This window comes from Schistocerca gregaria, chromosome X (assembly GCF_023897955.1).
Source record: "Schistocerca gregaria isolate iqSchGreg1 chromosome X, iqSchGreg1.2, whole genome shotgun sequence".
NCBI classification, from domain to species: domain Eukaryota; kingdom Metazoa; phylum Arthropoda; class Insecta; order Orthoptera; family Acrididae; genus Schistocerca; species Schistocerca gregaria.
This window is the reverse complement of record NC_064931.1, coordinates 671553283-671581126: the sequence shown is the minus strand read 5'-3', so window position 1 is coordinate 671581126 and position 27844 is coordinate 671553283. Positions and strand designations below refer to the sequence as shown.

The following is a 27844-nucleotide window of genomic DNA, read 5'->3' as shown; positions in this document are numbered from 1 at the left end:
CATTTTTAACGATACATGAATCATAGTTTAAGTTTGTTGCTGCAGTAATGACATTCTTGTACAATTTCCTGTAACAGTTAACATACTGTTTCAGAGCTGGATTTAATCTTGCTGGTTTACTTAACTTTCTAAGTCACTATTCAGATTTTCTTACCCCTTGTGTTATCCACATGTTAGAACTACTTTTTTTACTTTCATTTACTTAAGAAGGAATGGGCTTCATAGTTTTGTTTGTAATTATTTAAAAATAACTCAACCTTCAAATCTATATTGTCATATTCATCCAAACTCCAGTTTTTTTTTTTTAGGAATAAATTAATCCTAAATCCTCATTAATAGACCTGATTAATACATCTCCTGCCAATGTAGTTCTCACTTATCCTACAATTTCTACTGTGTACATTATTTACTCTAATTTTTATTGCTGTGTGTCCTGAGAATCGAGTGGCAGTCACTTTTACATCATGATCTGGTATTTACAGGTCAAAAAATATTTGATCAATTATAGTTTTAGAGCTCTTTCTATGTCTATTGCATTGATAGACAGTTGGTGCTAAATTATTTGAACATAGCAAACTTGTCAGCTTTTATACTTATAGATAGCTAATTTTAAAGCTAAGATTGAAATCTCTGAGTACAATACTGCTTTCTGTAAAATGTTGTAATTCACTAAAAACTCTTTCAACACTGTCCATAAATTCCATAGTGTTACCTGATGGTGGATGGTTTTCGCAGACAATAGTTATTTTCAGTTCTATAAGTTTGCACACACAATACTTGGTCAATTTCTCAATCTTTTTTTTCTTAATGATCTTAATATCTTTATGTTCAGTTTCTGGCCTGACATATATATACATGTTCCTCCACCTTTAAAAGTTCCTCTAAAATGCTTCTGACAATTACAAATCCTGTTATGCTGCCAGCACAAGCTTGGCTTTCCTTTAGTCAGTGTCCACTAATACATAAGGCTGAAATATCCTTTAGTCGATCAAACTAATTCTGCAGTCTTACTAAATGTTGTTGTTGTGCTCTTCAGTCCAAAGACTGGTTTGATACAGCTCTCCATGCTACTCAATCCTGTGCAAGCTTATTCATCTCTGAGTAACTACTGCAACCTGCTTCCTTCTGAATCTGCTTAAAGTATTCATCTCTTGGTCTCTCTCTATGATTTTTACCCTCCACACTTCCCTCCGGTACTAAATTGCAGATCTTTTGATGGCTCAGAATTTCATACCAACTGATCCCTTCTTCTAGTCAAGTTGTGCCACAAATTCCTCTTCTCCCCAATTCTATTCAGTACCATCTCATTAGGTACATGATCTACCCTTCTAATCTTCAGCATTGTTCTGTAGCACCACATTTCAAAAATCTTCTATTCTCTTCTTGTCTAAACTGTTTATCACCCATGTTTCATATCCATACATTGCTACACTCCATACAAATACTTTCAGAAAAGGCTTCCTGACACATAAATCTATACTTGATGTTAACAAATTTCTCTTTTTCAGAAACGCTTTCCTTTCCAAAACCAGTCTACATTTTATATCCTGTCTGCTTCGACCATCCTCAGGTATTTTGCTGCCCATATAGCAAAACTCATCTACTACTTTAAGTGACTCATTGCCTATTTAAATCCCTCAGCATCACCTGATTTAATTTTACTACATTCCATTATCCTCATTTTCCTTTTGTTGATGTTTACCTTGTATTCTCTTTTCAAGACACTGTCCATCCTACTCTTCTTCCAAGTCCTTTGCTGTTTCTGACAGAATTACAGTGTCATCAGCAAACCTTGACATTTTTATTTCTTCTCCCTTTTTTTAGTTCCTACTCCAAATTTTTCTCTGATTTCCTTTACTGCTTGTTCAATGTACAGATGGAATAACATCAGGGATAGGCTACAACCCTGTCTCCCTCCCTTCTCAACCACTGTCTCCATTTCCTGCCCCCCAACTCTTATTCCTTTGGTTTCTGTGCAACTGTAAATAGCCTTTTGCTCCCCGTATTTTACCCCTGCCATCTTCAGAATTTGAAAGAGAGTATTCCAGCCAATATTGTCAAAAGCTTTCTCTACGTCTACAAGTGCTATAAAGATGGGTTTGGCTTTCCTTAGCCTAGCTTCCTCGAGATCAGCTTCAACCAGTTTTTCCATTCATCTGTCAAGAATTTGTGTTAGTATTTTGCAACTGTGACTTATCAAACTGATAGTTTATTTATTCTCACACCTTTCAGCACTAGCTTTCTTTGGAATTGGAATTATTATATTCCACTTGAAGTCGAAGAGTATTTCACCTGTCTCATACATCTTGCACACCAGATGGAAGAATTTGGTCATAGCTGGCTCTCCCTAGGCCATAGGTAGTTCTAACAGAATGTTGTCTACTCCTGGGGACTTGATATACCTAGTGATTTGCCATCCTTAGAATCTGTCACATTGCTTACCTCATTGATTGATTACTGCCATCACCAATAATAAATCCTTGAAATGGCCTGGTGGTGACACTCTTCTTTTGCTTAAGAGGTGGTTGATTCTTACTGCTTCTGCTGGTTTAATTGATACTATTGTTGATGGTACCAGTGGTGTAGGCTGTTCTGCTTCTGATGACGGTGATGTTTTCTGTGCTGCAGAAGATACATTTGAATCAGATACCAGATGAAGGAGGCAAAAAGGCTCAGTATTCTTGAATCTGCCTAATGAACTGAGGAAGTCTCACATCTTACCGCCTAATGGTCTTTCCCTTGCTATTTAGATGTTATCCAGGGAATCTACACACAATGAATCTGAGTTCTTGAATGCTTAGCAAATCTTTTCAAACTGTCTATTGGCCTTAGTGATTTCTTCATTCACAATAGAAGTGCTTTTAAGATCATATCTGTGGGGAATCCGAATGACAGTTACTGGCATTCTTACTGTAGAGCTCAAAAGTTCTTTCAAATTGTTAATGGCTTTGGATAATGCATTCTTGTAAACATATTTAGTGCCTCCAATCATTACTGTATATTGTAATCAACTCAAACATACATTCAGCAACAGAAGAAGTGGTAAATAATGTCCTTGAAAGCATTATTGAGCTGTTTTCTGTGAATGGTCTCACTCTCAATTTCAAAAATATGCAACATATTCAGTTCTGCATATCTAGAGGTACTACCCCAATGATAAGTCTAACACATGGTGCAGAAATGATAACTATGGTTGAAACACCAAAATTTTTAGGTGTCCCTATTTATGGAATTTAAACTCAAAAAAACAGTTATTGGAACTCCTAAAACAACTAACTTCAGCCACATCTACACTTTGACTCATTGCAAATCTTGGCAAGAGACAAATCAGTAACTTGACATATTCAGTGTTTTTTCATTCAATAATGTCATATGGAATAATGTTCTGGGGCAGCTCAACTTTAAGAAGTAAAGTGTTCATTGCTCGGAAATGTGCTGTATGAATATGTGGTGCTCACCCTTGATCATTGTGTTCACATCTGATTAAGGAGTTGGGCATTTTGCCCACTGCTTAAAAGTGTATTTATTCTCTCATGAAATTTGTTGTGAATAATTCACTGCAGTTCAAAAGGAACAATTCTGTACATAATTACAGTACCAGAAGAAAAAATAACATTCATTACTCCACAGTAAGTTTGTCATTGGCACAAAAAGGGGTGCACAACACAACCACCAATATTTTTGAACACCTACACATGACATAAAATGTTTAATAGACAATAAAGCTAAATTTGGAGTCAAACTGGAAAAGTTTTTTCTTGACAACTCCTCCTCCTCTGTAGATGAATTTCTAATTTTGTGATGTGTAAAAGATGATGAGTAGGAATTATTAACTCATAAAAGTATGGTAATATTATTTTAATGTAGATGATCAGCATTTATGTATGAATGTGTAATATTAATGTGATTATGATTAGTCACGCAAATGATCCATGGAACATGAAAGTAACAAACTAACTCTAATTTATTAGCACTTATATATGACCAGTTGCTTAGATGAAGTGCCAATATTAGTAAGTACCTTACCATAAATTAGTCTCTAAATATGACAAGAAAGTGTTTATACATAAAATTTATAACTATTATTTTCTTAATAGAACTCTGGACCACAGAGCTCAGAATCTCCTGGAAGTCCTGAGGAATGTGAAGAAGTTATAGCTTGTGAGGAAGAGCCAACTTTTTACCCACCCCATCCTCCTGCATATGTCTACCCAGGCTATATGTTTGGGCCCCCTGTGTTCAGTATGAATGGTAAGATTTTTATCATATTTTGCATATGTACTGAAATTACAGTTCTTAAAATGTCAAAGATCCAAACTATTTTTAAAGAAAAGTCTTCTCTATTGAAAAACACATTAGTATGTAGATTGATAATAAGTCAGATTTAAATTTATGTACAGTAAATAAGGCTATGGTGTAATGAGAGGTAATAATTTGTATCATTGTAGTGCCACTCATAAATGTAAGCTATTACGACTGACAGAAATATTTATTCTCTTTCTCTTATTCAAGGTTAAGGAGAACATTCTATAACAATTATCTCATGGCTAGACTTCAGGTGTTCCACCATAAATACATATGCATACAAATATTTTCTGAATTTATTAGTGCTATTTTCAGCAATACACTCCGTCCAGTGTAATGTTCAGCCAGTGGGAAGGAGGAAGAAAACAGAACTACTAGGGAATGAAAGAGCCAACATTACCAACAAAACATTGCAATAGGTCATGTAAAAGGTTCAGAAAGACATAACAACTCGAAAGAACATAAGTTATATTTCCTACATCATTAAATTTTATTTTCAGCAATACACTCCGTCTAGTGTAATGTTCAGCCAGTGGGAAGGAGGAAGAAAACAGAACTACTAGGGAATGAAAGAGCCAACATTACCAACAAAACATTGCAATAGGTCATGTAAAAGGTTCAGAAAGACATAACAACTCGAAAGAACATAAGTTATATTTCCTACATCATTAAATTTTATTACTTTGAGAAATAAAAACACATGATAAAATAGAAAACAATGAAATCTAAAAAAAACTATAAAAATACCAATAATTGAAGTTAACTTGTGTCACTTTCATGGGCATACAAGTGACTGATACCTTAATTTGCAAGCAAGATTATAATGGTAAGTTTCCCCATGCTTACAGCATCTTCATGACAATGAGTCATTACAGAAAAGCACAGAGCTCTGAACCAAAGTCATATGAAACCACAAGTCACAGGTGAAAAAGGAGGCAGTGTTATCTTCTTTGCATGTTAGACACTAGTAATAGTGTCTAGTTTTTATTAATTCGTGTTTTTAGTGCCTGTCACAAAAAAACTTCAAGGGTGTAGAACAAGTCAGATTATATGGTGACTATTCTTAAATTAATCTCTCACTGGCTATCAAAAAAGAAAAAGGAAATTATTTTTCTGTATTTAGTCTGCACTTACATGTTGACATTACTTCTTCATGTAGTCACTACCTGAATTCCAACTTTTGTCACACCATGACACCAGGTGCTTCATCCCTTCATCAAAGAGTTATGCCAGTTAGTGCTTTAGTCAGTTATTGACAGCATCCTTGAGTTTATTATCAGTTTAATGAAGAGATGAAAGTTGGTTGGTGATAAGTCTGGACTACAGCAAGGATGCTGAAAAATCTCCCGCCTATAATGTCATAGTTTTTCCTTTGATTAGTTTGCAGTATTTGGTCAGGTATCATTGTGAAGCAGAATGGTTTCTCCATTAGTCATCCAATCCTGTTTGTTTTGGGCTGACCATCAGAATTTCAAACGAGTCTCACAATAAACCTCTGCATGATAATTCTTTCAGTTTTGTGAATATCAGTAATACATTTTGTTGCCCACCTGGTTAGCCATGCTGTCTAACGCACTGCTTTCTGGGCGGTAAGCCATGCCAGTTCCTGGCATGAATACGCCCTGTGGCTTAGTGTCAAGGTCCGGTGTGCCAGCTACTTTGTGGATAGTTTTTAAGGTGGTTTTCCATCTGCCTCAGCACATGTTCCCCTTATTCTGCCTCAGTTACACTATGTCAGCGATTGCTGCACAAACACTTTCTCCATGTAAGCATATACAATAATTACTCTGCCACGCAAACATTTGGGTTGCACTCATCTGGTGTGAGACATTCCCAGGGAGGTCCACAGGGGGCTGAACTGCACAATAACCCTGAGTTCAGTGTGGGGCAGTGGTGGGGTGATTGGACTGCTGTAGCCTGTTGTGGGGTTATGAACCACTGAGGGCTACGGTGGGGCGGAAGCCTCTCCATCATTTCTAGATTCCCAGTTCCGTACAATACAATTCATTTTGGTACACGCTGTGTGCAGCACTTATGGTTGGCTAACATCTCAGTGACAATGTTATTAGGGTTGTGCTTGGAATCTGAGGAACACCATCAGAAAATTCAGGAACTGCATCACAACATTTCATACGCACAATTTTGGCAACATGCTCCATGAGTTCATCAGTTATAACTGATTGTCTTTCTTGATGATTTTAATCATGCACATCTGTGCAACAAACCTTAAATTTTCTGCTCCACTTCTTCACAACATCATCACTGACAATTTCATCCCTATCCCTACACACAACACAGTCAATGATGAATGTTGGTGGCCCTGACTCCTGCTTGTAGGAAGCAAATGACAGAACATATCTCACAACTAGTGGGACACACAATAACACTCTTATTTTCAGTCTGATTGCTGCTTACACATTGGAGAATGCAACAGAGAACTGACTAGCGCAATGTGACCTTCAAAGTCTCCTTTTCCAGCCCCATAACCACCCTGAAACTAGAGTCATTTGTTTATTTTAAATATCCAATCAGAAGTTTATGAATAGCTGATTAATAAAAGAGAAGCAGTTATCAAAATCTTAAACTGTACATGACATGCTCCCAATCAGTACTGTTTACTACTTCTGCTTACATGAGTTGAGTTTCACAAAACAAAATTAGTAGGAAAAATTCTGCTTTGCAGGAAGAATGGCTGCTGCTTCTACATTTATAATAAATAGCTTCTATTTGTTGTTTCTGTCTGTTAAATAATTAAATCTGTCTTGTGGTAACAAAAGAAAAAATTAAAAGACTGTGCACCTAGTTCACTTCTTTCCCAGCAGCTGATTGAAATTTTCAGATTGAAATATAATGATATAATACTCGAATATGAACAGAAATATGGAAAAATGGTCCACAAATAAGGTACACATGATTGGCTTCCTTACTCATGAAATATCAACCAAAGACTGTAATATTTTACAGTCATATACATGTCGTGTCCTTAATGCTCTGCTGTTTATGGAATTGTTTATATCAGGCACATATGTTTTCATTTACGATAGCTCCTTATGGAGAGAATGAGATTTTCACTCTGCAGCAGAGTGTGTGCTGATATGAAACTTCCTGGCAGATGAAAACTGTGTGCCAGACCGAGACTCAAACTCGGGACTTTTGCCTTTCGCTGGCAAGTGCTCTACCAACTGAGCCACCGAAGCATGACTCATGCCCCGTCCTTTCTTTCAGGAGTGCTAGTTCTGCACGGTTTGCAGGAGAGCTTCTGTAAAGTTTGCAAGGTATGAGACGAGATACTGGCAGAAGTAAAGCTGTGAGGATGGGGATTGAGCTGCACTTGGGTAGCTCAGTTGGTAGAGCACTTGCCCTCAAAAGGCAAATGTCCCGAGTTTGAGTCTTGGCCCGCCACACAGTTTTAATCTGCCAGGAAGTTTCAGATCCTTATGGAACTTTCTATTTATTTTTATTATTAGACATGTTACTCATTAAATTGAAGAAATTTTATGTACTGCTGCTTATTACTGTTTACCACTATTGTTGCACCATGTACAGTTCTGTTATTTTTCTGATGCAGCTTCATTTGAACTAATCATATTTCATCCTTTTCATTACATTTTGTGTACCACTGACTACAGGTTTCAACAGAACATAAATCCTTATTACTGTTTGTCAGTTAAAGATGTACAAATGAAGGAGGGTTATGTAAAATTGTTTCAGGTCTCACAATTCAAGGAGGTCCTCCACAGCCTCCACCCACAGAAGTAATTTCTGTGAAGCATCACAAGAAAAAGCGCCGAAGGAGAAGACATCAAGGAACTGTAAGAAATATTTTAAATCATTAGAGTGGAAGTCCCTTGCATTTTAGCTTGAAGTGGCATTGAATTATAGGAGCACTCATACTACAAAAATAACATGTCCTCGGGTACTGTTCAGCAAACATTGACTTTACTAGCACAACCAATACAGCACCACATGTGAATCATCAGCAGTTGCCAACCATAAACAAAATCAAAGGAGGGGTTTTATACAGATGCACTGCAAAGAGTGCACTGTCTCAATTACTGATTGTATCACTCTCACACAGCCCATGTCCTAAAGTGCAGAACAACAGAGATATCAGGGTACATGAATTTGACCTTGTGGTCTGCACATGTGTGGATTGCCAGTCAAGGTAGACAATTCCTACAGTCTCATGGCACAGCTGACCAGAGATGCTGGGCTCACAGTTCCTGTCACAGGAGCACTTGAGGACATTGGGGAACTGTTGGAAGATGTCAAAAGCACCCAAGCAGATTTATCCACTTGATGGAAATGTTGGTTCATTTTCCCTGGAGAATAATGTCTATTCCATGTGTGTCACATTGTTAAACGGGGTACAGGCCATAATATGGAGGCTATAGATTACCCACGAGGAGCATGAAATATGAACAATTTTTGACAGATTTGTGTCTAAAAACTGAGTGAGTGCATGCTGCAACAATGGATTAGTATGAAGCTTTGCAGTGTGTTTACAGAGCTGTTGCATATAGTTGTATAAATTTACCTCGCCAGGAAGTGCAGCGAGTGCTAGAAATTCTGCTGGGATGTGTAGTGGTTCTCTGCTGACAAGCATCCAATGACAGTCTTCAGTACAGTACATGGACCTAACAGCACCAGTGGCAATGTGTGCTTCCAGAAATCTTGTTGGCAGATCTGTGTGACTTTAAGGTCTGGTGCCACCTTTCCACCACACCATTACTTGCCGGCTGGTAGCTTGTGGTTCAATGGTGCTGAAAGCCACATGACATCAACAGTTCCTGGAAAAGTGATGATTCATATTGATGCTCCTGGCCAGCGGTAATGGAAAAGGGCCACCTCAACTATGCCACTCGAGTTCCAGTAAATGCCCATGTCATTGTCTCCATGGAAATATAATTGATCAGGATGGCCTCTGTGGACTGGGTGCAATGGTCCAGTGCCATAAATAAGTGCCTATAACCCTCATAAGGGGAAGGGGCCTGAGCAAATCAATGTGGAAATACCTGAATCACTCTGCTGATGTTGGGAATTGGCCTACTGGAGCATCTAGTGGTGTCCCACTTTGCTGCATTGGCACTGGGTACAAGTGCATGCCAAAACAGTCCATCACCAGTTTCACTGTGGAGTTCATTCTAAGATATCCCAGGTTGTGGATGCAATGGAAACTTGGGTGTAATGTACAGTCTCAGTCCAGTAGTAGAGGCATCACACTATATTTTAGCTGTGCTGCATGATACTTCCAGTAGTTGTAAATACAGGCTGGATGAGTCAGTTAATATTCTCTGCAGCTGTGAGTTAGAAAGCTGGGGACTGGCAGTTTCTATACATTTCAACGTGATGTTCAGTCAACTAATGTGTGAGAAATAGTCTGCCACAACATTGTCAGCTTTGTGTGGGTGTGATGCATGAGCATAATAAACTGGCATATGTACTCAATATGGTGAGGAGCACTTGTCATTGACTTTCTGGAAAGCTTCTTCAATGGGTTTGTGGTGAGTGAAAATAGTGACAAGTCTGGCCTCTATAAAGGGGTGGAAATGTTTAATGCTCTCATACATTGTGTGGAGTTCCCTGGTTAAGCATTCTAGCAAATTTGAGTGAACTGTAATCTCTGTGAGGAAAAAACTCAATGGCTACCAATGTCTGTTCGCTTTTTGATGGAGTGCTGTGCTGATCATGCACTGGCTGGCATCCAATGTTATGGTCAGATATGGTTCAGGGTGGGATGTGCAAGGGCCACCACATCAGATGGGCAGTTTTGCGGTTCCTGACAGCAGAATTTACATTGTTGTCCACAGAAGGGGGCATTTGCCACTTCTGTCATCTCCAGTTAATGCGTTGGTTAGAGGTGTCCAAATGGCAGCAGTTCAGGGAAGATGGCAATGATAAAAGTTTGCCATCCTGAGAAACCTGTTGTTCTGAGGTTGAGAGAAAGAACATAACATCTCCAAATTCTCCAGTAAAGGGGAGATGCCTTGGACCAACACTCTGTAGCCAAGGAAAGTTACCACTGATTCACTGAGCATGCAGTTTCCTTCATTGAGAGTGCCTCCATGGGTACTTAGCCTGCTTTGCACTTCATTCAGATGTTTGTCACTGTCTTTGGCATTTTCTGATAATACCAAAACCTTATCAAGTTAAGAAAATCAGTGAGCTGGCCTACACCAGCCAGAAAACACTGCCAAGTTTGGGCAGCATTTTAAAACCCAAACAGCTATCAAAAATTCAAATAGCCCAAGTGGGGTAATCAATGCAGTCTTTGATATGTCTGGCTTTGCCATAGATACCTGATTGTATCTTTTATGACAACTTGACTCACTGAAAACTTTTCTGCTGATCAGTGAATTTGTGAAATCCTGGATGTATGGCATGGGGTATCTGTCTGGAATGGTTCTGGCATTCAGTGCCTGATAGTTGCCACATGGATGCCATGAGCCTTTTTTTATGCATGAGATGCAGAGTAGAGGACAATAGGTTTCAGTTGGTGCATGACACCTTTTTGTAATATCTTGTAGAAGACAACCTTGGTCTCATGTAGATGATCAGGCACTATTTTGTGATCACATGAGGAAACTGGCAGATTTGCCATATGTGGTGTACCATTTTGTGTCTTACCACACCCCTATCTGTCATAGATCATAGTGGCTTGGAGGCTATTGAAGAGGGTGAAGAAATAACTGCTCTTTGTTCTGCTGTGATCCATTCTGTCAAGTTTTGAGCAAATTGAAGGTTGGACACAATTTCCAAAATAGTAGCTACCACAACTTTGTTCTGTTGATATAATTCATTTGTTTCACAACTAATTGCTTCAGTCTTCTCCTCCAAGTTAAGGATTACTGATTCCAGGTTCATGTGATACTGCTCCCACCAGATTCTGTCATCTGCAGGATAGGCTTGTGAGGTTGTCCTTCCTGAACTCAATGTAGGATGTCAATTGTTCTTTGATTCTGGAAATAATCAGTCCATTGGTTGTATGAACAAGGTGGGCATTGTGCAATGCAAGTCCACAATCAAAATGTTTTTCATAAGGATATTGGTGCTTAGAATGGGTTGGTCAGTGTTAGCAAGCACAAAGGTAGAGAAACAAAATTAGATTTACATATTAATACCTTCAGCTGCTGACAGGTATTGATATATATCAATGGGGACAGGTAAAAATATGTGCCCCGACTGGGGCTTGAAACCACCAGGATCTCCTGCTTATATGGCAGACGCTCTATCCATCTGAGCCACCAAGGTGCAGAGGACAGTGCGACTGCAGTGAATATCTCATGCACACCTCCCACAAGACCCACATTCTCACCTTATGTGTCCACACACTACATTCGTAGTGTCCCTACCCAACACACTCATTACTTGTGGAAGACATTATTACCAAGTCCCATAAGAGTTCGGGTAATATGTGTGCATCTGCACAAAAGAGGTCATGACTGGTATTGCCAGGACTACACTCATGCTCATAAATTAGGGATAATTGCAGAATGTGGCACTACACAAAACTGGTGCTAATAGCATAGGCACATAGGGAACAAACACGACACAGACCTGTATGTCCATGGTATTGGTAATAAGTTCAGAAAACCATCCCAAGATGCATGTGCTACAAAACACCACTGTTTCCTGTGCATGTACCCCAACATCAATATGGGATATGATCACCATGCACTCGTACACAGGCCGCACAATGGGTTGGCATACTCTGGATCAGATGGTTGTGCAGCTGCTGGGGTGTAGCCTCCCATTCTCGCACCAGTGCCTGTCGGAGCTCCTGAAGTGTCATAGGGATTTGATGATGTGCAGTGATACGTTGACCAAATGAGATCCCAGACGTGCTTTATGAGGTTTAGGTCTGTAGAACAGGCAGGCCACTCCATTCACCTGATATCTTCTGTTTCAAGGTACTCCTCCATGATGGGAGCTCAGTGGGGCCATGCGTTATCATCCATCGGGAGGAAGGTGGGACGCATTTCACGCCTGAAAAGGTGGACATACTGGTGCAAAATGACGTCCCGATACACCTGACCTGTTACAGTTCCGCTGTCAAAGACCTACAGGGGTGTATGTGCACCAATCATAATCCCACCCCACACCATTAATCCATGACCTCCATACAGGTCCCTTTCAATGACATTAAAGGGTTAGTATCTGGTTCCTGGTTCATGCTAGATGAAAACCCAGCGAGAATCACTGTTCAGACTGTACCTTGACTTGTCCGTGAACGTAACCTGGGACCACTGTTCCAATGACCATGTACTGTGTTCTTGACACCAGGCTTTAAGGGCTCTCCTTCGACCAGGGGTCAGTGGAATGCACCTTCAGATCTCTGGATGAATAACCCATGTTTGTTCAGTCATCTGTAGACTGTGTGTCTGGAGACAACTGTTCCAGTGGCTGTGGTAAGTTCCCAAGCAAGGCTACCTGCAGTACCCCATGGCCATCTGCACGCACTGACGGTGAGATTTCAATCTTCTTGTTGTGTTGTACACTGTGGACGTCCCATACTGTAGCGTCTGGACACGTTTCCTGTCTGCTGGGATCATTGCCATAATCTTGAGATCACACTACGTGGCACACGGAGGGTCCATGCTATTACCTGCTGCGTTTGACCAGCCTCCAGTCACCCTAGTATTCTACCCCTCATAACGTCATCAATATGTGTTCTTTGAGCCATTTTCAACACACAGTCACCATTAGCACATCTGAAAATGTCTGCACACTTACTTGCTGCACCGTCCTCTGACATGCACCAACACACCTCTGCATATGGGGACTGCTGCCAGCACCACGATGCAATGACCACAGGTCAGTTTCATTGCATGGGCATACCTCGAGTTGATTTAAACCCACAAACTGTCCACCAGAGCATTGTTTCACCATGTATCGGCATTATCCTTAATTTATGAGCATGAGTGTGTATACTTATATGGATATGGTGTCTGAAGGTATTAATATAAAATTATAATTTCATTCTAGACACCATATCCATATAAGTATATAGTTCTGGAAATACCAGCCATGACCTTCCCCTTCTGTGTGGATGCTCACATATTACCCAAACTCTTACAGGACTTGGTAAGAATGTCTTCCACGAGTAATGAGTGTGTGGACATATAAGGTGAGAATGTGGATCTCGCAGCAGACATGCATGAGATAGTCCCTGCAGTCGCACTGTCCTGTGTGCCCTCTGTGGCGCAGATGGATAGAGCATCTGCCATGTAAGCAGGATATCTCGCGTTCGAGTCCCGGCCAGGGCACACATTTTCACCTGTCCCTGTTGATACATATCAATGCCCGTCAGCAGCTGAAGGTCTGTTCTTTTGGACATGTCCAAAAGAACAGACACCATATCCATATAAGTACAAAGGTAGAGAGTCCATTGTCAAACACCATTGTTTTTAGTCCATATGTTTGTATGGCAATGTGACTGACTGCTTTCAAGGGAGCTGTGCCAGTGTATTTGACATCCGGGAAGTCTCTAACGGGCAATGTGCTGACATCTGACCCAGTGTTGACTATAAACATCAGCCCTGTAGAGTGATCATAAATAAACAGTTTTAATGGTGTTGCATGTCTGACAGTTGCCGGGGAAGTCAAATCGCATACTGTAGCATCATTTTTAGTTGTTCACAGTTCACGTCTTCCAACACCAACCTGTGGAGGTAGATGCTGCTTGTACACTGCTGGGGAAAAAAATTTAGTACACCTTTTTACAGGTTTCCATTTCACTTAAGATTTATTATTGCAGCAGTGCATATGGAATATGTGAAATGACTGCATTTATAGATCAATAGCACAAGCAGTTCTCGGGTATCAGGTGTTGACCCAGGCTGAAATACCCATATTAGCGCATAGTGTAGAGTTCATGGGCAGCAATGCAGACACTGACTCTGGCATCCACTGAATCATGTAGACAGCAAATTCTGTCCTGGGATAAATTATACCACACTTACTCAACCTGTTCCTGTAGTTCTATAAGAGTTAAGGACTTAAGAGTCACATGAATCACTTATTGTCACATCAGCACTCACCAGGTCTATGTCAGTTGCATGCAGGCAGAATCTGCTTTCATTGCTGAAGGCTGTGGTGTGCCATTACATCTTCCAAGTGGTCCCCTGAACACCAGTCAAGCTGTGCACATCAATGTTGTGGTATGAGTGAAAGATGAGCTAGGTATGTGCATGCCCATAGTCTCACTGCTAATAACCAGTTCACAGCTGTTCATGTTGATATGTCTTGGATCACAAGCCCTCATATATAATCTGTGAAAGCTATATGATCTGCCATTGCTGCCCCAACAATGCTACAATCCTGGTGGGCATCTGTGCTGTGTAGATGTCAAGAACTGTGTCTACAGGTGTGAGAATGTTGCCATGACCAATGATACCAGCATCATTGCACAACTGATGCAGCACATCCAACTTGTGTGGCAACTCTCCAAAAGGACCATCTTTCCATGCAGAAGGCCACAATTTGACCTCTTTTAAACTCACTCAGGTGGCTGTAGGAAGCATGAGAGCATATCTGTGGCATAGTTGTCTGCTTGTTTCTCACATGTGCACCACACAAAGCCTTCTGGCTATGAGCATTCCCTATTAAAGGGGAGTCATAGATGGCACTCTGGTAGTTATCCACTAAGCTATCTGTTGGTGGATGATTTTGAAACCATTATCAGTGGCGTATGCTGTCATCAGAATAAAATCAACATCGTCTTTCCAGGTATACTGTTTTTTTCCCCTTGGAAGCATAGTTGCCATGATCTGTCATGTCTAAAATAGATCTTGAGTGTCATTTCAAGGAGAACATGTAACTTTACAGTTCATAGCTTAAAAACCAAAAAGTCTGTGGAATCAGGAGAATCCTGTTGGGTTGGTTTCACGACATCCTAGTTGTGGTGGTTGGTAAGTTTGTATGGCCAAGCCATCTGCTACTGTGTTCCACAGTTCCAATATCTCAGTTGTTTAGTCAGCTTCGTCATGGCAGCATAGAGAGATCAGAGATCCTCAGTGAAGCTTGGTGGTTGATGGTCAATTGTGGCAGTGCTTCTTGGCAGCTCTATGTCAGCTGCGTCTGGCAACACTCAGTGCTCTTCGAGGTTGCATTTGAGTCCATCAGGCCATGTGCTCTATCAGCCACTTACATAATGGCTGACTTTCATGTGCAGTTAAGGTTGAATGCACATGCAGAAGTAAATATTGCTGCTAAATGTGTAACAGCAGAACATCCAAAAGAATGCTGTAATCAATGATAGCACATAAGTGTCACCAAAAGCAACCAGTTAATGCACTGCTAGTGGTAAAGAAGCTGTGTTAGTCACTGACCTGATGGCTTCTTGCAGAGAGGGGTCAACACCACTTTGAAGGTGCTGTAGTCTTGCAGCAGGGAAGGGAGAGGACAGCAGGTATGTTAAACAATGTGTAAAATAATGTCCAACACCACCATAGAAGCACATTGATCAAAGTTGTAGATCAACAATGTAAATTATTCAAATACATCATATATTTGCTGTTTTATAAAAATATTCTCCACAATAGCAAGCCAAATATTTGGCTGTTTGAGTATGAATAGTGGTACCTGGATTTGTAATTGCCACTTTGGTAGGGCAGGAGAGCTGTTGAGTGGAAAGTTTATAGCTCATGTGATTGGTACCAGCACACATGACTGAACTGGGAGTATGTTCACCTTTGGTTTGATGTCACACTATCCCGCTGTCTGGTTGTGCAAAACAACAACCTATGGCAGTGGCACCAAATCTGATGGCACAACTGGCATGAGTGATCCCATGATATCACAGCTGATATCAGCATGAGGTGCATAATTCCATGGCAGCAGTGACATAGGGAGGTGTATTAGAATGTCAGTTTCATTCATGATGTCATGGATTGCACCGTCAATAGTGCACAATGGGTTATGCTTGGGTGACATGCCAATATGTAACAATGTGACCTATGGATTAATGAACGGTTGACTACCACATCACTTTAGTTCCAGGGTAACTGCTTATGAAGGACAACATAAACAACATGTAAATGGATACTGTACACCAAAAATTGACTTTATTAGTGCAATTAATAGAAAGCACATGTGAATCATCAGCGAAGACCACAGAAAATGAAATCAAAGAATGTAATTTTATAAAGATATGAGGGTTCTAACCTTAGTAGTGGCAACTATTTATTTACAACTCGTACAGAATAGATATGTGTTTCAAAGTTTTACTGACCTTCAAAGTAGTCATCAGCATTGTGTATAACCCATTGCCAGTGATGTGGAAGTCATAGGATACTCTTAGCAGTGCCAGTTGTGTTGACACCTTGAGCAGTATGGTCTATTGCCTGATGAATTTGTAGCAGTTCTGAAGCAAATGTCATGAAGTGTTTCCTTCAGTTTAGAATTCGAGTTGAACTCACGAGAGCTTAAGTCAGGAGAGTGCAGTAGGTGGCATAGCACTCAGCAGCCTCATCAGTCAAACAAATCAGTAACAGTGCTTGAGCATTGACCTGGAAAATGATAGTCAGGTCCTGCAGAAAGTGTCATCATTTCTGTCTCTAAGCTGGTTGTAGGTTGTGTTCCAAAAATGGACAGCATAGAGACAGAAGTGATGACACTTTTTGCAGGACCTGACTGTCATTTTGCAGGACAGTGCTCAAGCACGTACAGTGCAAGCTGTTACTGAATTGTTTGACTGATGGGGCTGCACTCCCCTAACTTAAGCGCTAATAAGTTCTACTTGATTTCTAAACTGAAGGAAACACTTCATGGCATTCACTTCAGAACTGCTACAAATTTGTCGGATAATAGAGCGCGCTGCTTGAACTCTCAACACAACTGGCACTGCTAAGAGTATCGTACGACTTCCACATCACTAGCGACAGACTATACACAATGCTGGTGACTGTTCTGAAGGTCAGTAAAATTTGAAACACATATCTGCTTTGTACAAGCTGTAAATAAATAGTTGCCACTATTAAAGTTCCAACCCTCATATGCTGCGAACAGTGCACTGTTGATTATCAGTTGTGTTACTCCCACAGAATAAATTTTCTCATAAAATTTTATTACTATTCCATTCAAATTTTACATAATAAAATATAAAAACATATTTTTACTAAAGAACATGGAATGAGGGCTAATAATGGCGAAGGAAAAGTTGCAAATAAATTATTTAACATTGATTCAAAAATGCTTCTTAAACTGAAAACAAGTCTCTACTTCTGTGTAGTCTTCTTCTGTTGCATAAAAGTAGTGTTGTAAGCAGTGCACCTCACTTCTACTGTTGAGGTTCCTGTTATAGGCAGACTAAACTTGAAAGCTGCTGTGGTGAGCAAATATTAAAAAAAATTGTCTACATCTTGGACCACGTCCAAGATACTCTTGTCACAATCTACATGTATAGCCACACTCTGAAAACCACATGAAATGTATGGCAGAAGGTGCTTGTCATTGTACCAGTTATCAGGGCTTCTTACCATTCCATTCATACACTCCTGGAAATTGAAATAAGAACACCGTGAATTCATTGTCCCAGGAAGGGGAAACTTTATTGACACATTCCTGGGGTCAGATAAATCACATGATCACACTGACAGAACCACAGGCACATAGACACAGGCAACAGAGCATGCACAATGTCGGCACTAGTACAGTGTATTTCCACCTTTCGCAGCAATACAGGCTGTTATTCTCCCATGGAGACGATCGTAGAGATGCTGGATGTAGTCCTGTGGAAAGGCTTGCCATGCCATTTCCACCTGGCACCTTAGTTGGACCAGCGTTCGTGCTGGACGTGCAGACCGCGTGAGACGACGCTTCATCCAGTCCCAAACATGCTCAATAGGGGACAGATCTGGAGATCTTGCTGGCCAGGGTAGTTGACTTACACCTTCTAGAGCGTGTTGGGTGGCATGGGATACATGCGGACGTGTATTGTCCTGTTGGAACAGCAAGTTCCCTTGCCGGTCTAGGAATGGTAGAACGATGGGTTCGATGACGGTTTAGATGTACCGTGCACTATTCAGTGTCCCCTCGACGATCACCAGAGGTGTACGGCCAGTGTAGGAGATCGCTCCCCACACCATGATGCCGGGTGTTGGCCCTGTGTGCCTCGGTCGTATGCAGTCCTGATTGTGGTGCTCACCTGCACGGTGCCAAACACGCATACGACCATCATTGGCACCAATGCAGAAGCGACTCTCATCGCTGAAGATGACACGTCCCCATTCGTCCCTCCATTCACGCCTGTCGCGACACCACTGGAGGCGGGCTGCACGATGTTGGGGCATGAGTGGAAGACGGCTTAACGGTGTACGGGACCGTAGCCCAGCTTCATGGAGACGGTTGTGAATGGTCCTCGCCGATACCCCAGGAGCAACAGTGTCCCTAATTTGCTGGGAAGTGGCGGTGCGGTCCCCTACGGCACTGCATAGGATCCTACGGTCTTGGCGTGCATCTGTGCGTCGCTGCGGTCCGGTCCCAGGTCGATGGGCACGTGCACCTTCCGCCGACCACTGGCGACAACATCGATGTACTGTGGAGACCTCACGCCCCACGTGTTGAGCAATTCGGCGGTACGTCCACCCGGCCTCCCGCATGCCCACTATCCGCCCTCGATCAAAGTCCGTCAACTGCACATACGGTTCACGTCCACGCTGTCGCGGCATGCTACCAGTGTTAAAGACTGCAATGGAGCTCCGTATGCCACGGCAAACTGGCTGACACTGACGGCGGCGGTGCACAAATGCTGCACAGCTAGCGCCATTCGACGGCCAACACCGCGGTTCCTGGTGTGTCCGCTGTGCCGTGCGTGTGATCATTGCTTGTACAGCCCTCTCGCAGTGTCCGGAGCAAGTATGGTGGGTCTGACACACCGGTGTCAATGTGTTCTTTTTTCCATTTCCAGGAGTGTATATGGAACCGAAATGAATTCCCCTGTGTATACTGTAATTAATCTGGTCTTGTGCTTACAACCCCATGGGAGTGATACAGAGATGTTGTAGTTCATTTCTAGAGTCATCATGTAAAGCTAGTTCCAGAAACTTTGTAAGTAGACTTTCTTGGGATAATTTGCATCTGTCTTTAGGCATATGCCAATTCAGTGTCTTCAGCATATCTGTGACACTCTCCCATGAATCAAACTAACCTATACCCTGTGTGCTGCCCTTTTTGTATTCATTTGATATCTTCTGTTAGTCCTACTTGGTATGAGCCCCAAACAATTCAGCAGTATTCTAAGATAGGTCACACAAGGGACTTCCAAGCAATTTCTTTTGTAGACTGATTGTATCTCCCTACTCTTCTATCAATAAACCAAAATTTTCCACCTGCTTTATCTACAACTGAGCCTATGTTGTCATTAATAATAATAATAATAAAAATAATAATAATAAAGATTTTATTGTCTTTAGGCCATTACAGAAATTGACAACGTCAAATGAAGCCACAATTTATAATACAGTGTGATAAGGTATTGACTACTGAAATATTTTAGCTTATGTTACAATAAATGTACAGTGGGTCATCTGTTGGATTACTGCATTTTACAGTCGAAGAATTCATTGATATCATAGAACGGGTGGGCAATAAACCATTCACGCAGTATTTCTTTGAATGTATGCTCAGGAAGATCCTGTATGGCATGTGGCAGCTTATTAAATAGTTTGTGCCCTGTGACGACATAGCTATTTATTGATTTTGATAGTCTGTGGTAAGGCGTGTATATGTGTTTGATGCTTCTTGTGTTGTAACAATGTACATTTTCTCTACGTTTCACATCTTGTAGGTTCTTCTTCTTCCACTGCATATCCCCACAAAGTGTTACACCCAGGTATTTTCATGAGTTGGATACTGTAGCAATAGAATACCATGTTTCCAGTTACAAAACTGCTTATTATTACTTTGATCATAAAATATGAGAAAAACATGAGACTCGAGAAGGTTAAACACTATAGACAAGCATTTTCTGGAATGAAAGCTTATCAAAATATGTGTTTTGAAAGCATATCAGTTTCATTCCTTCCCATATCATCATTGTATTTAGTGCAGACTATTCATATGCTGCATTAATGGCAGAAAGCAACTCTACCCTGACACAGTTGATGTTTCATAAATTTCATTACTTCTACATGTAAGCACTATTAACAATTAATAGTGTGTAGTGAGACTAGCAAGTACCTATAACAGGTCATGTGTTTCATTGTCCATTAATGGAGTGAATGGTTATTGAGGGATCATCTGTTTGGTACAATGTATTTGTCCCTTCCCCCCTCCCCTGTACCATAGACCTTGTCATGGTGGGGTGGCTTTTGTGCCTCAACAATATGGACAACCATACCATAGGTACAACCACAGTGGGGGGGGGGGGGGGGGGGGGGGGGGAGGGATATCTGTTGAGAAGCCAGACAAGTGTGTGGTTCCTGAAGAGGGCAGCAGCCTTCTCAGTAGTTGCAGGGGAAACAGTCTGGTTGATTGACTGATCTGCCCTTGTAACAGCACAGCCTGGATGATTGGACATGCTAATAACTAAAAGCAAGAGGAAACTACTACTGTAATTTTCCACTATATGGTTAGATGTTGATGGCCTCCTCTTGGGTAAAATATTCCAGATGTAAAATAGTCCTTTATATGGATCTCTTGGTGGGGAAAACTCAGGAGTACGTTATCAGTAGAAACAAAACAGACATTTTATGGGTTGGAGCATGGAATTTTAGATCCAATAATTTGGCAGACAGGTTAGAAAATTTAAAAAGGGAAATGAACAGGCTGAAGTTACAACAATACTATGAAAAGGATGGAGTGCTACTCACAGAGGAGACACTGAATCACAGACAGGCATAACAAAAAGGCTGCCAGACGTTTTAGCTTTTGGCCAAAAGGCCTTCTTCTGCAGCAAAGAACACAAATTCTCTCAAGCACAACTTACACGCACATGGCCACTGTCTCTGGCTACTGTAGCTGGACTGTGTCTTAACTATGCTTGATGGGAGCGGCAATCCAGTGGTGGGGGTAAGGAGAAGGCATGGGCTGGTGATAGGGAAATTGCAGGGTGGGGAGGGCGAAGGCATAGTGCTGTTTGGGGGCTGCTAGGTTGCAGTCTGGAGGGGTGAGGGGGAAGGGGGGAGAGGAGGCAGGTGGAGCAGAAAAGGGAGAAATCGAGAACGGAAAAAGAACTAGTGGTTGTATTGGTGGAACAGTAGGCTGTATTATGCTGGAGTGGGAGCAGAGAAGGGGATAGACAGGGACTAATGAAGGTTGAAGCCAAGGGGTTAAGGGAACATAGGATATATTGCGACAGAAATTCCACCTGTGCTGGTGTTGGTAGGAAGGATCCTGAAGGTGCAAGTTGTGAAGCAGTCATTGAAGAAAAGCACATTATGTTGGGCAGCATCTTCAGCAACTGGAAAGTCCAGGTGTCACTCAGTCACAGTTTGTTGGTGACCATTCATGCAGACAGCCAGCTTGTTACAAATCATTCCTACATACAATGCAGTACAGTGGTTGGAGCTTACTTTTTAGAGCACACAACTGCTTTCACAAGTAGTCCTGCCTTTGATGGGACAGGAGATGCCAGTGATTGGACTGGAGTAGGTGGTGGTGGGAGGCTGTATGGAACAGGTCTTGCACCTAGGTCTATTGCAGGGATATGAGCCACAAAACAAGAGGGTTGTGAGCAGGGGTGGAGTAGGAATGTACAGAATATTCTGCAGCTTTAGTGGACAGTGGAATGCCACTGTGGGAGGTTTGAAAAGGACAGAAGGTAGGACGTTCTTCATTTCAGAGCATAAAAAGAGGTAGTCAGAACTCTTTTGGAGAATGTGATTCAATAGCTCCAGTCCTGAGCAGTACTAAGTTACAATGGGAGTGCTCAGTTGTGGCCAGATGATGGGTATGTGGGAGGTGGTAGTTGGCTGGAAAGACAAGTCAAAGGAGAACTGTTTCTGTACAAGTTTCGGTGGTTAATTTTGGTCTGTGAAGGCCTCAGGAAGGCCCTTGATATAGACTCTAAGGGGAGGGGAGGAAATTGCGTACCATGGAGGATTTATCCTGGTGGGATGGAAATTGATAGATGTGGTGTACATGTACAGACAAAAAAATGGCTACAATTTCAGAAAAACTGGCTGATTTATTCAAGAGAAAAGAGCTTCACAAATTGAGCAAGTCAGTAGTAGCCCATTGGTCCACTTCTGGCCCTCATGCAAGCCGTTATTCATCTTGAAACTGATTAATAGAGTTGTTGGGTGTCCTCCTGAGGGATATTGTGCCAAATTCTGTCCAGTTGGTGTTTAGATTGTCAAATCCAGCAACCTCACTGCCCTAAGTAGAATTTGGCAAGCACAAAGGCAAGCAGCAGAAAATTTCGTTAGGTGCAAGAGGGCATTATCTTGCTGAAATGTAAGCCCAGGAGAGCTTGCTTTGAAGGGCAACAAAATGAGATGTAGAATATCGTCACCATGCCACTGTGCTGTAAGGGTGCCATGGGTGACAACCAAAGGAATCCTGCTTCAAAGTGGAATGGCCCCCCAGACCATCACTCCTGACTGTTGTGCCGTACATCCCACCACTGTTTGGGATGTTTCCAGACAAATCTTGGCTGGTCATTGGGGCTCAGCTCAAAGCAAGCCTCATCACTTTGGTGTATAGAAGTCAGTGGTAGTCAGTGCAAGGGGCACTGGGAGCTCACCCCCCCCCCCCCTCCCTTTCTGTGAGCTGCCTATTAATGGTACTAGTGGTTGCTGAAACACCAGCTGAATGTCTGATGATAATGATGAATCTGGGGCTCTGAGTGCCCCCATGACAACTACTCAGTCCTCACAGCCTATTGTCTCCCTTCGTCGACTGCTACCTTCTTGAAGCTATGTTGATGCATGGTTGATGCAACTGCTGCTGACATCATTGAATAGTGGCATCACTCCTATTCAAATGTTGAATAATTCAATGATTACTCCAACCAGCTTCTTGAAGCCCAACTACACATCCTCCTGCAATGCTGACAACTGTATATATTCTTCATGCTCCTGTCTGTGAGGTACAGTTACTATCCAACTGAGTACATGGACTAAAATTCACAAACACTTGGTGCCCTGGTATCAAACTGTCCCCTGTTTACTATCCTTGCCACCTGTGCAGTGAAAATGTGCTGCAGCATCACATATTCCTCCAACAGCCAACAATTTGCAATTTTGCATTTTCCTTGTATGAACATAAGGTGCATAATGAATATTGAGGTGCTTATTCTTTTTTTATTTTATTTATATATTTATTTATTGTCTTATAGCGTATTTGCTGAGGGACTGTTCATTACTGTAGATGAGATGACCATGGGTGGCTAGGCTGTATGGAAGGGACTTCTCAGCACAGAAGATGGCAGCTGTCAAAGTGAACATATTTCTTGTGTTTGGCAGCTTTGATTTGGACAGAGGTACTGATGTAACCATCCTTGAAGTGCAGGTCATCATCAAGGAAGCTGGCTTGTTGGGCTCATGAGTACCACGTGAAGTAAGTGGTGGAGAAGGTGTTGAGGTTATGGAGCAATGTGGACAGGGTTTCCTCACACTCAGTCCAGATCATGAAGATGTCATCAGTGAACCTGAACCAGGTGAGGGACTTGGGATTGTTGGGTGGCTAGGAAGATTTAGGTACCCATTGCTGTACAGTGTATTTGTTTGTGAGTGATATCTTCGAAGAAGTAACTGTGGGTGAGGACATAGTTTGTCATGCTTACCAGGAAGGAGGTCATAGGTTTGGAGTCAGTTTCACACTGGAAAGTGTAGTGTTCAACAGCAGCAAGTCCATGGGCATTTGGGATGTCAGTGTAGAGGGAGCTGGCACCAACAGTGATCAGCAGGGCCAATGTCCATTCCTTGTCACTATTGAACCCTACCTTTCTCAGTGCTCATATGTCTCAAAACCTGCAATGTCCTTCCTCGTCAGCAATACCAACTATATTCTCATCCACAATTATTCTCCTTTGAATGCAACACGCACAAACAAATCCATTTTAGAGCGATGGCCATCTGCACTGCACTATCATATGCCATTCTATTCTGGAAGATCTAGATGAATCCTTCCTAACCACCCAGAATCCCAAAACCCTTACCTCATTCAGATTCATTGATGATATCTTCATAACTGGGAGTGAGAATGGGGACAGCATGTCCACATTCCTCCAGAACCTCAACACCTTCTCCACCTCTCATTTCCCCTGGTCCTTCTCAACCCAACAAGCCACCTGCCTTGATGCTAACCTCCACCTCAAGGATGGCTACATTAGTACCTCTGTCCAAATCAAACTTGTCAACCACCAGCAATACCTCTGCAATGACAGCTGTCATCCTCTCCACACCAAGAAGTCCGTACCACACAGCCTAGCCACCTGTGGTCATCCCATCTGCAGACATAAGCAGTCCCTCTCCAAATGTACCATGGATCTCATGGAGCCCCCCCCCCCCCCCCCCCACACAGACTGAATTTTTTTAACCACCCAAACTTGTACACAAACCGATCTCCTGTGCCTTGTCTCTCCAGTAATCTACCACCTCCCACATACTCACTGCCCAGCCACAAAGGAGTCCTCTCCTCATGGCTTATTACCACTCAGGACTGTAACTGGATTGCACACTTCACCAGGAACTCAATTACTTCTTGCCATGCACTGAAATGAGGAATATCCTACCCAGTATCCTTCCCAGTACTTCCACAGTGGTATTGCTCCACCCACCAAACCTACGCAATATCCTTGTCCATCTCTGCTCCTCCCATGTCCCCAAACTCTTGTCTCAGTACTCATGTACTTACACTATACCTAGGAGTAGTACTTGTCCCATTCATCCTCCCACACCACTTACTCCACTTGCAGGTACGCATCTTCTATCCCATCAATGGCTTGGCTACCTATGAAAGCCATCATGTGATCTACAGATTAAGCTCCAACCACTATGCTGCTTTTTACATGGGCATGACAACTAACGAGCTGTCTTTCTGCATGAATGGCCACCAACAAACTGTGGCCAAGAGACACCTGGATCACACAGTTGCTGAACATGCTGCCCAACACAACTTGCTTCTCTTCAATGACTGTTTGGCAGTGTGTGACATTAGGGTCCTTCTTACCAATACCAGCACAAGTGGGAAATCTGCTTGCAGTATATCCTATGTTCCCCTAACCTCCATGGCTTCAAACTTTCCTAGCCCCTGTACCCTACTTACCTGTCCCCCTTCCATGCTCCTATTCCAGCACAACACAGCCTTCTATTCCACCAGAGCACTCACTAGTCCTTTTCCCCTTCTCTATTTCTCTTTATTCACATCTGTATGCCCCCACCCTCAAACCTACCCTGTCCTGACCATGTCCCTGCAGGGTCCCACATACAGCACTAAGCCTTCTTTTACACCACTCTGCTGTACCTCATCCCTGCCCCATGGCTCCTCCTTACCCCACCTCAGATTGCTGCTCCCATTGGATGCAATTATGACTCAGTCCAGCAACAGTGGCCAGACACAGTGGTCATGTGACTGTGAGTGAGTTGTGCGTATGTGAATACGTCTGCATTCTGCTGCAGAAGAAGGCCTTTTTCTGAAAGCTAAAATGTATAGCAGTCTTTTCATTGTGGCTGTCTGTGAATCAGTGTCTCTTGTACATGGCGAATAGCAATCCATCCTTTTCATTATGCTGTTGTTTTTCCATTCTGTATTTTCCATTATTTGATAGGTTTTGAATTGGATATAGTGGGAATTAGGGAATTATAATGACAAGAGGAACAGGCCTTCTGGTTAGGTCAGTACAGGATTATATATACAAAATCAAGCAGGAGTAATAAAGGGGTAGATCTAATAATGAATAAGAAAATAGGAATGCAGCTAAGCTACTGTGAACAGCTTAGTGAATGCATTTTCAAAGCCAACACTTATTGCAGTAGCACAAGTTTATATGCCAACTAGCTGCGTAGATGATGAAGAAATTGAAGAAAAATATAATGAGATAAAAGAAATTATTCATGTAATTAAGAGAGATGAAAGCTTAATTATGTTGGGGACTGGAATTCAATAGTGGGAAAAGCAGGATGGGGAAAATGTTTGGTGGATATGGATTGGGGGAGAGAAAGCCACTTGTTAAAATTTTGCACAGATTTTAGTTTAATCATCACAAACACTTGCTTCAAGAATCATGAAAGAGGGTTGTCTATGAGGAAGAGACCTGCAGACATCAGAAGGTTACTGATTTATTGGTGAGACTTAGAGTTTGGAACTGCTGTATTAGCTTTAACCAGCAGAACTTTTGTCCTTCAATGTCAAGGATCCATTGTATGCAACTATGTTATTTCTTTCTTGTCCTGCTGCTATTGCTCCTGCTCTGGTGGTGGTAGCTCAACATGTGCATTTCACTTTCTTGGAAACTTTGTAGCTTAAAAAAGTATGCAATGAAAACTAAAATTATTTACTAACAATGGATATAAAAATCATTACTACAGCCTTAAGGAACTAAGTGAAAGATGCTAAAACGTTGCAAAAGAATACAGTAGGAAAGTAGCTTTGTAACAGAGAGCTTGTTTTCATATTTCATAATCCTACAGTGAATATTACAATGTGATATCTTACCACTGATTAAGTTTTGTTGTTTTAGTCAAAACAGGGTTTCTAAATCAGCCTACATAATGTTTAATTTACAAAACGTTTTAGTAAATGTAAATGTAAAAAGACAGCTGTTTTAACCAAAGGCATTATGAGATACGTTTTCTCTGATTCTGAGTGGCCTGCATGCCATTTTTTCATCTTGCAGCACTTCTTGTCTGCCATTTTCTACAACAGAAGAAACCCCTGACTACTGCTGCAACACTAAGGTACTCAGTCCACTTTATAAAAGGTTCTGTCATTCTTGGCATATTTTTCTAAGTACAACCATTCTATTTCTTGTTATTCATTTGGAGTCTTCTTTTTGCAATTTTATTTATTTTATCATGTGGTTTTGCCAGAAGGCAATTCCTATAAAGTAATTTCTCTCTTATTCCACAAGAAAGTGAAGTGAAGTTAATACATGTAATTACAGAATTTGTGAGTATCAGTAATTATTCTCTTTTTACTATATTCTGTCCTTTTCAATATTTTATATGCCTGTGAACAAGGTAATGCCAAAGATCACTGCCTCTATTTCTCAGCTGTTATTGCACAGAATTTTGCAAACTCTTTGCATCTTCAAAGTAATGCTTCACTTAGTAGCCTGAACAGTTAGTAACTTAATGACATTAGAAGTGGATTGTAAGGTGGATGAGGTAAGATTTCCCTTTCACATTTTGGTGTCTGAGCAATGGTTTGTGCGCTGTTTTGCATTAATATGCTCATCGGATGGAGCTTTTAATAGGCCAGCTCAATGAAGACAAGCTTAAATTTCTATATGAACTGCTTATGTATTGCACAGGATTGACTGTTTTCCTTTTCTCCATAAAATCCACCAGGAATGCACCATTCTGATCCTAAAAGACACTTTCCATGTCCTACCCTGTGGTATGCACATTTTAAAATGTTTTTCTTGTTCTCTTGC

General features: G+C 41.5%; 1 protein-coding gene across 3 annotated transcripts in view; it reads left to right on the top strand.

Moving 5' to 3' along the window:
* LOC126299189 (uncharacterized) overlaps positions 1–27844 on the top strand; it is a 508703-nt gene that overhangs the window by 461987 nt on the left and 18872 nt on the right. For all 3 annotated transcript variants that reach the window (XM_049990966.1, XM_049990965.1, XM_049990967.1), the window contains exons 6-7: positions 4098–4251; positions 8017–8117. In XM_049990966.1, coding sequence (XP_049846923.1) covers positions 4098–4251; positions 8017–8117 — 255 coding nt within the window. The remainder of the gene's footprint in view (positions 1–4097; positions 4252–8016; positions 8118–27844) is intronic.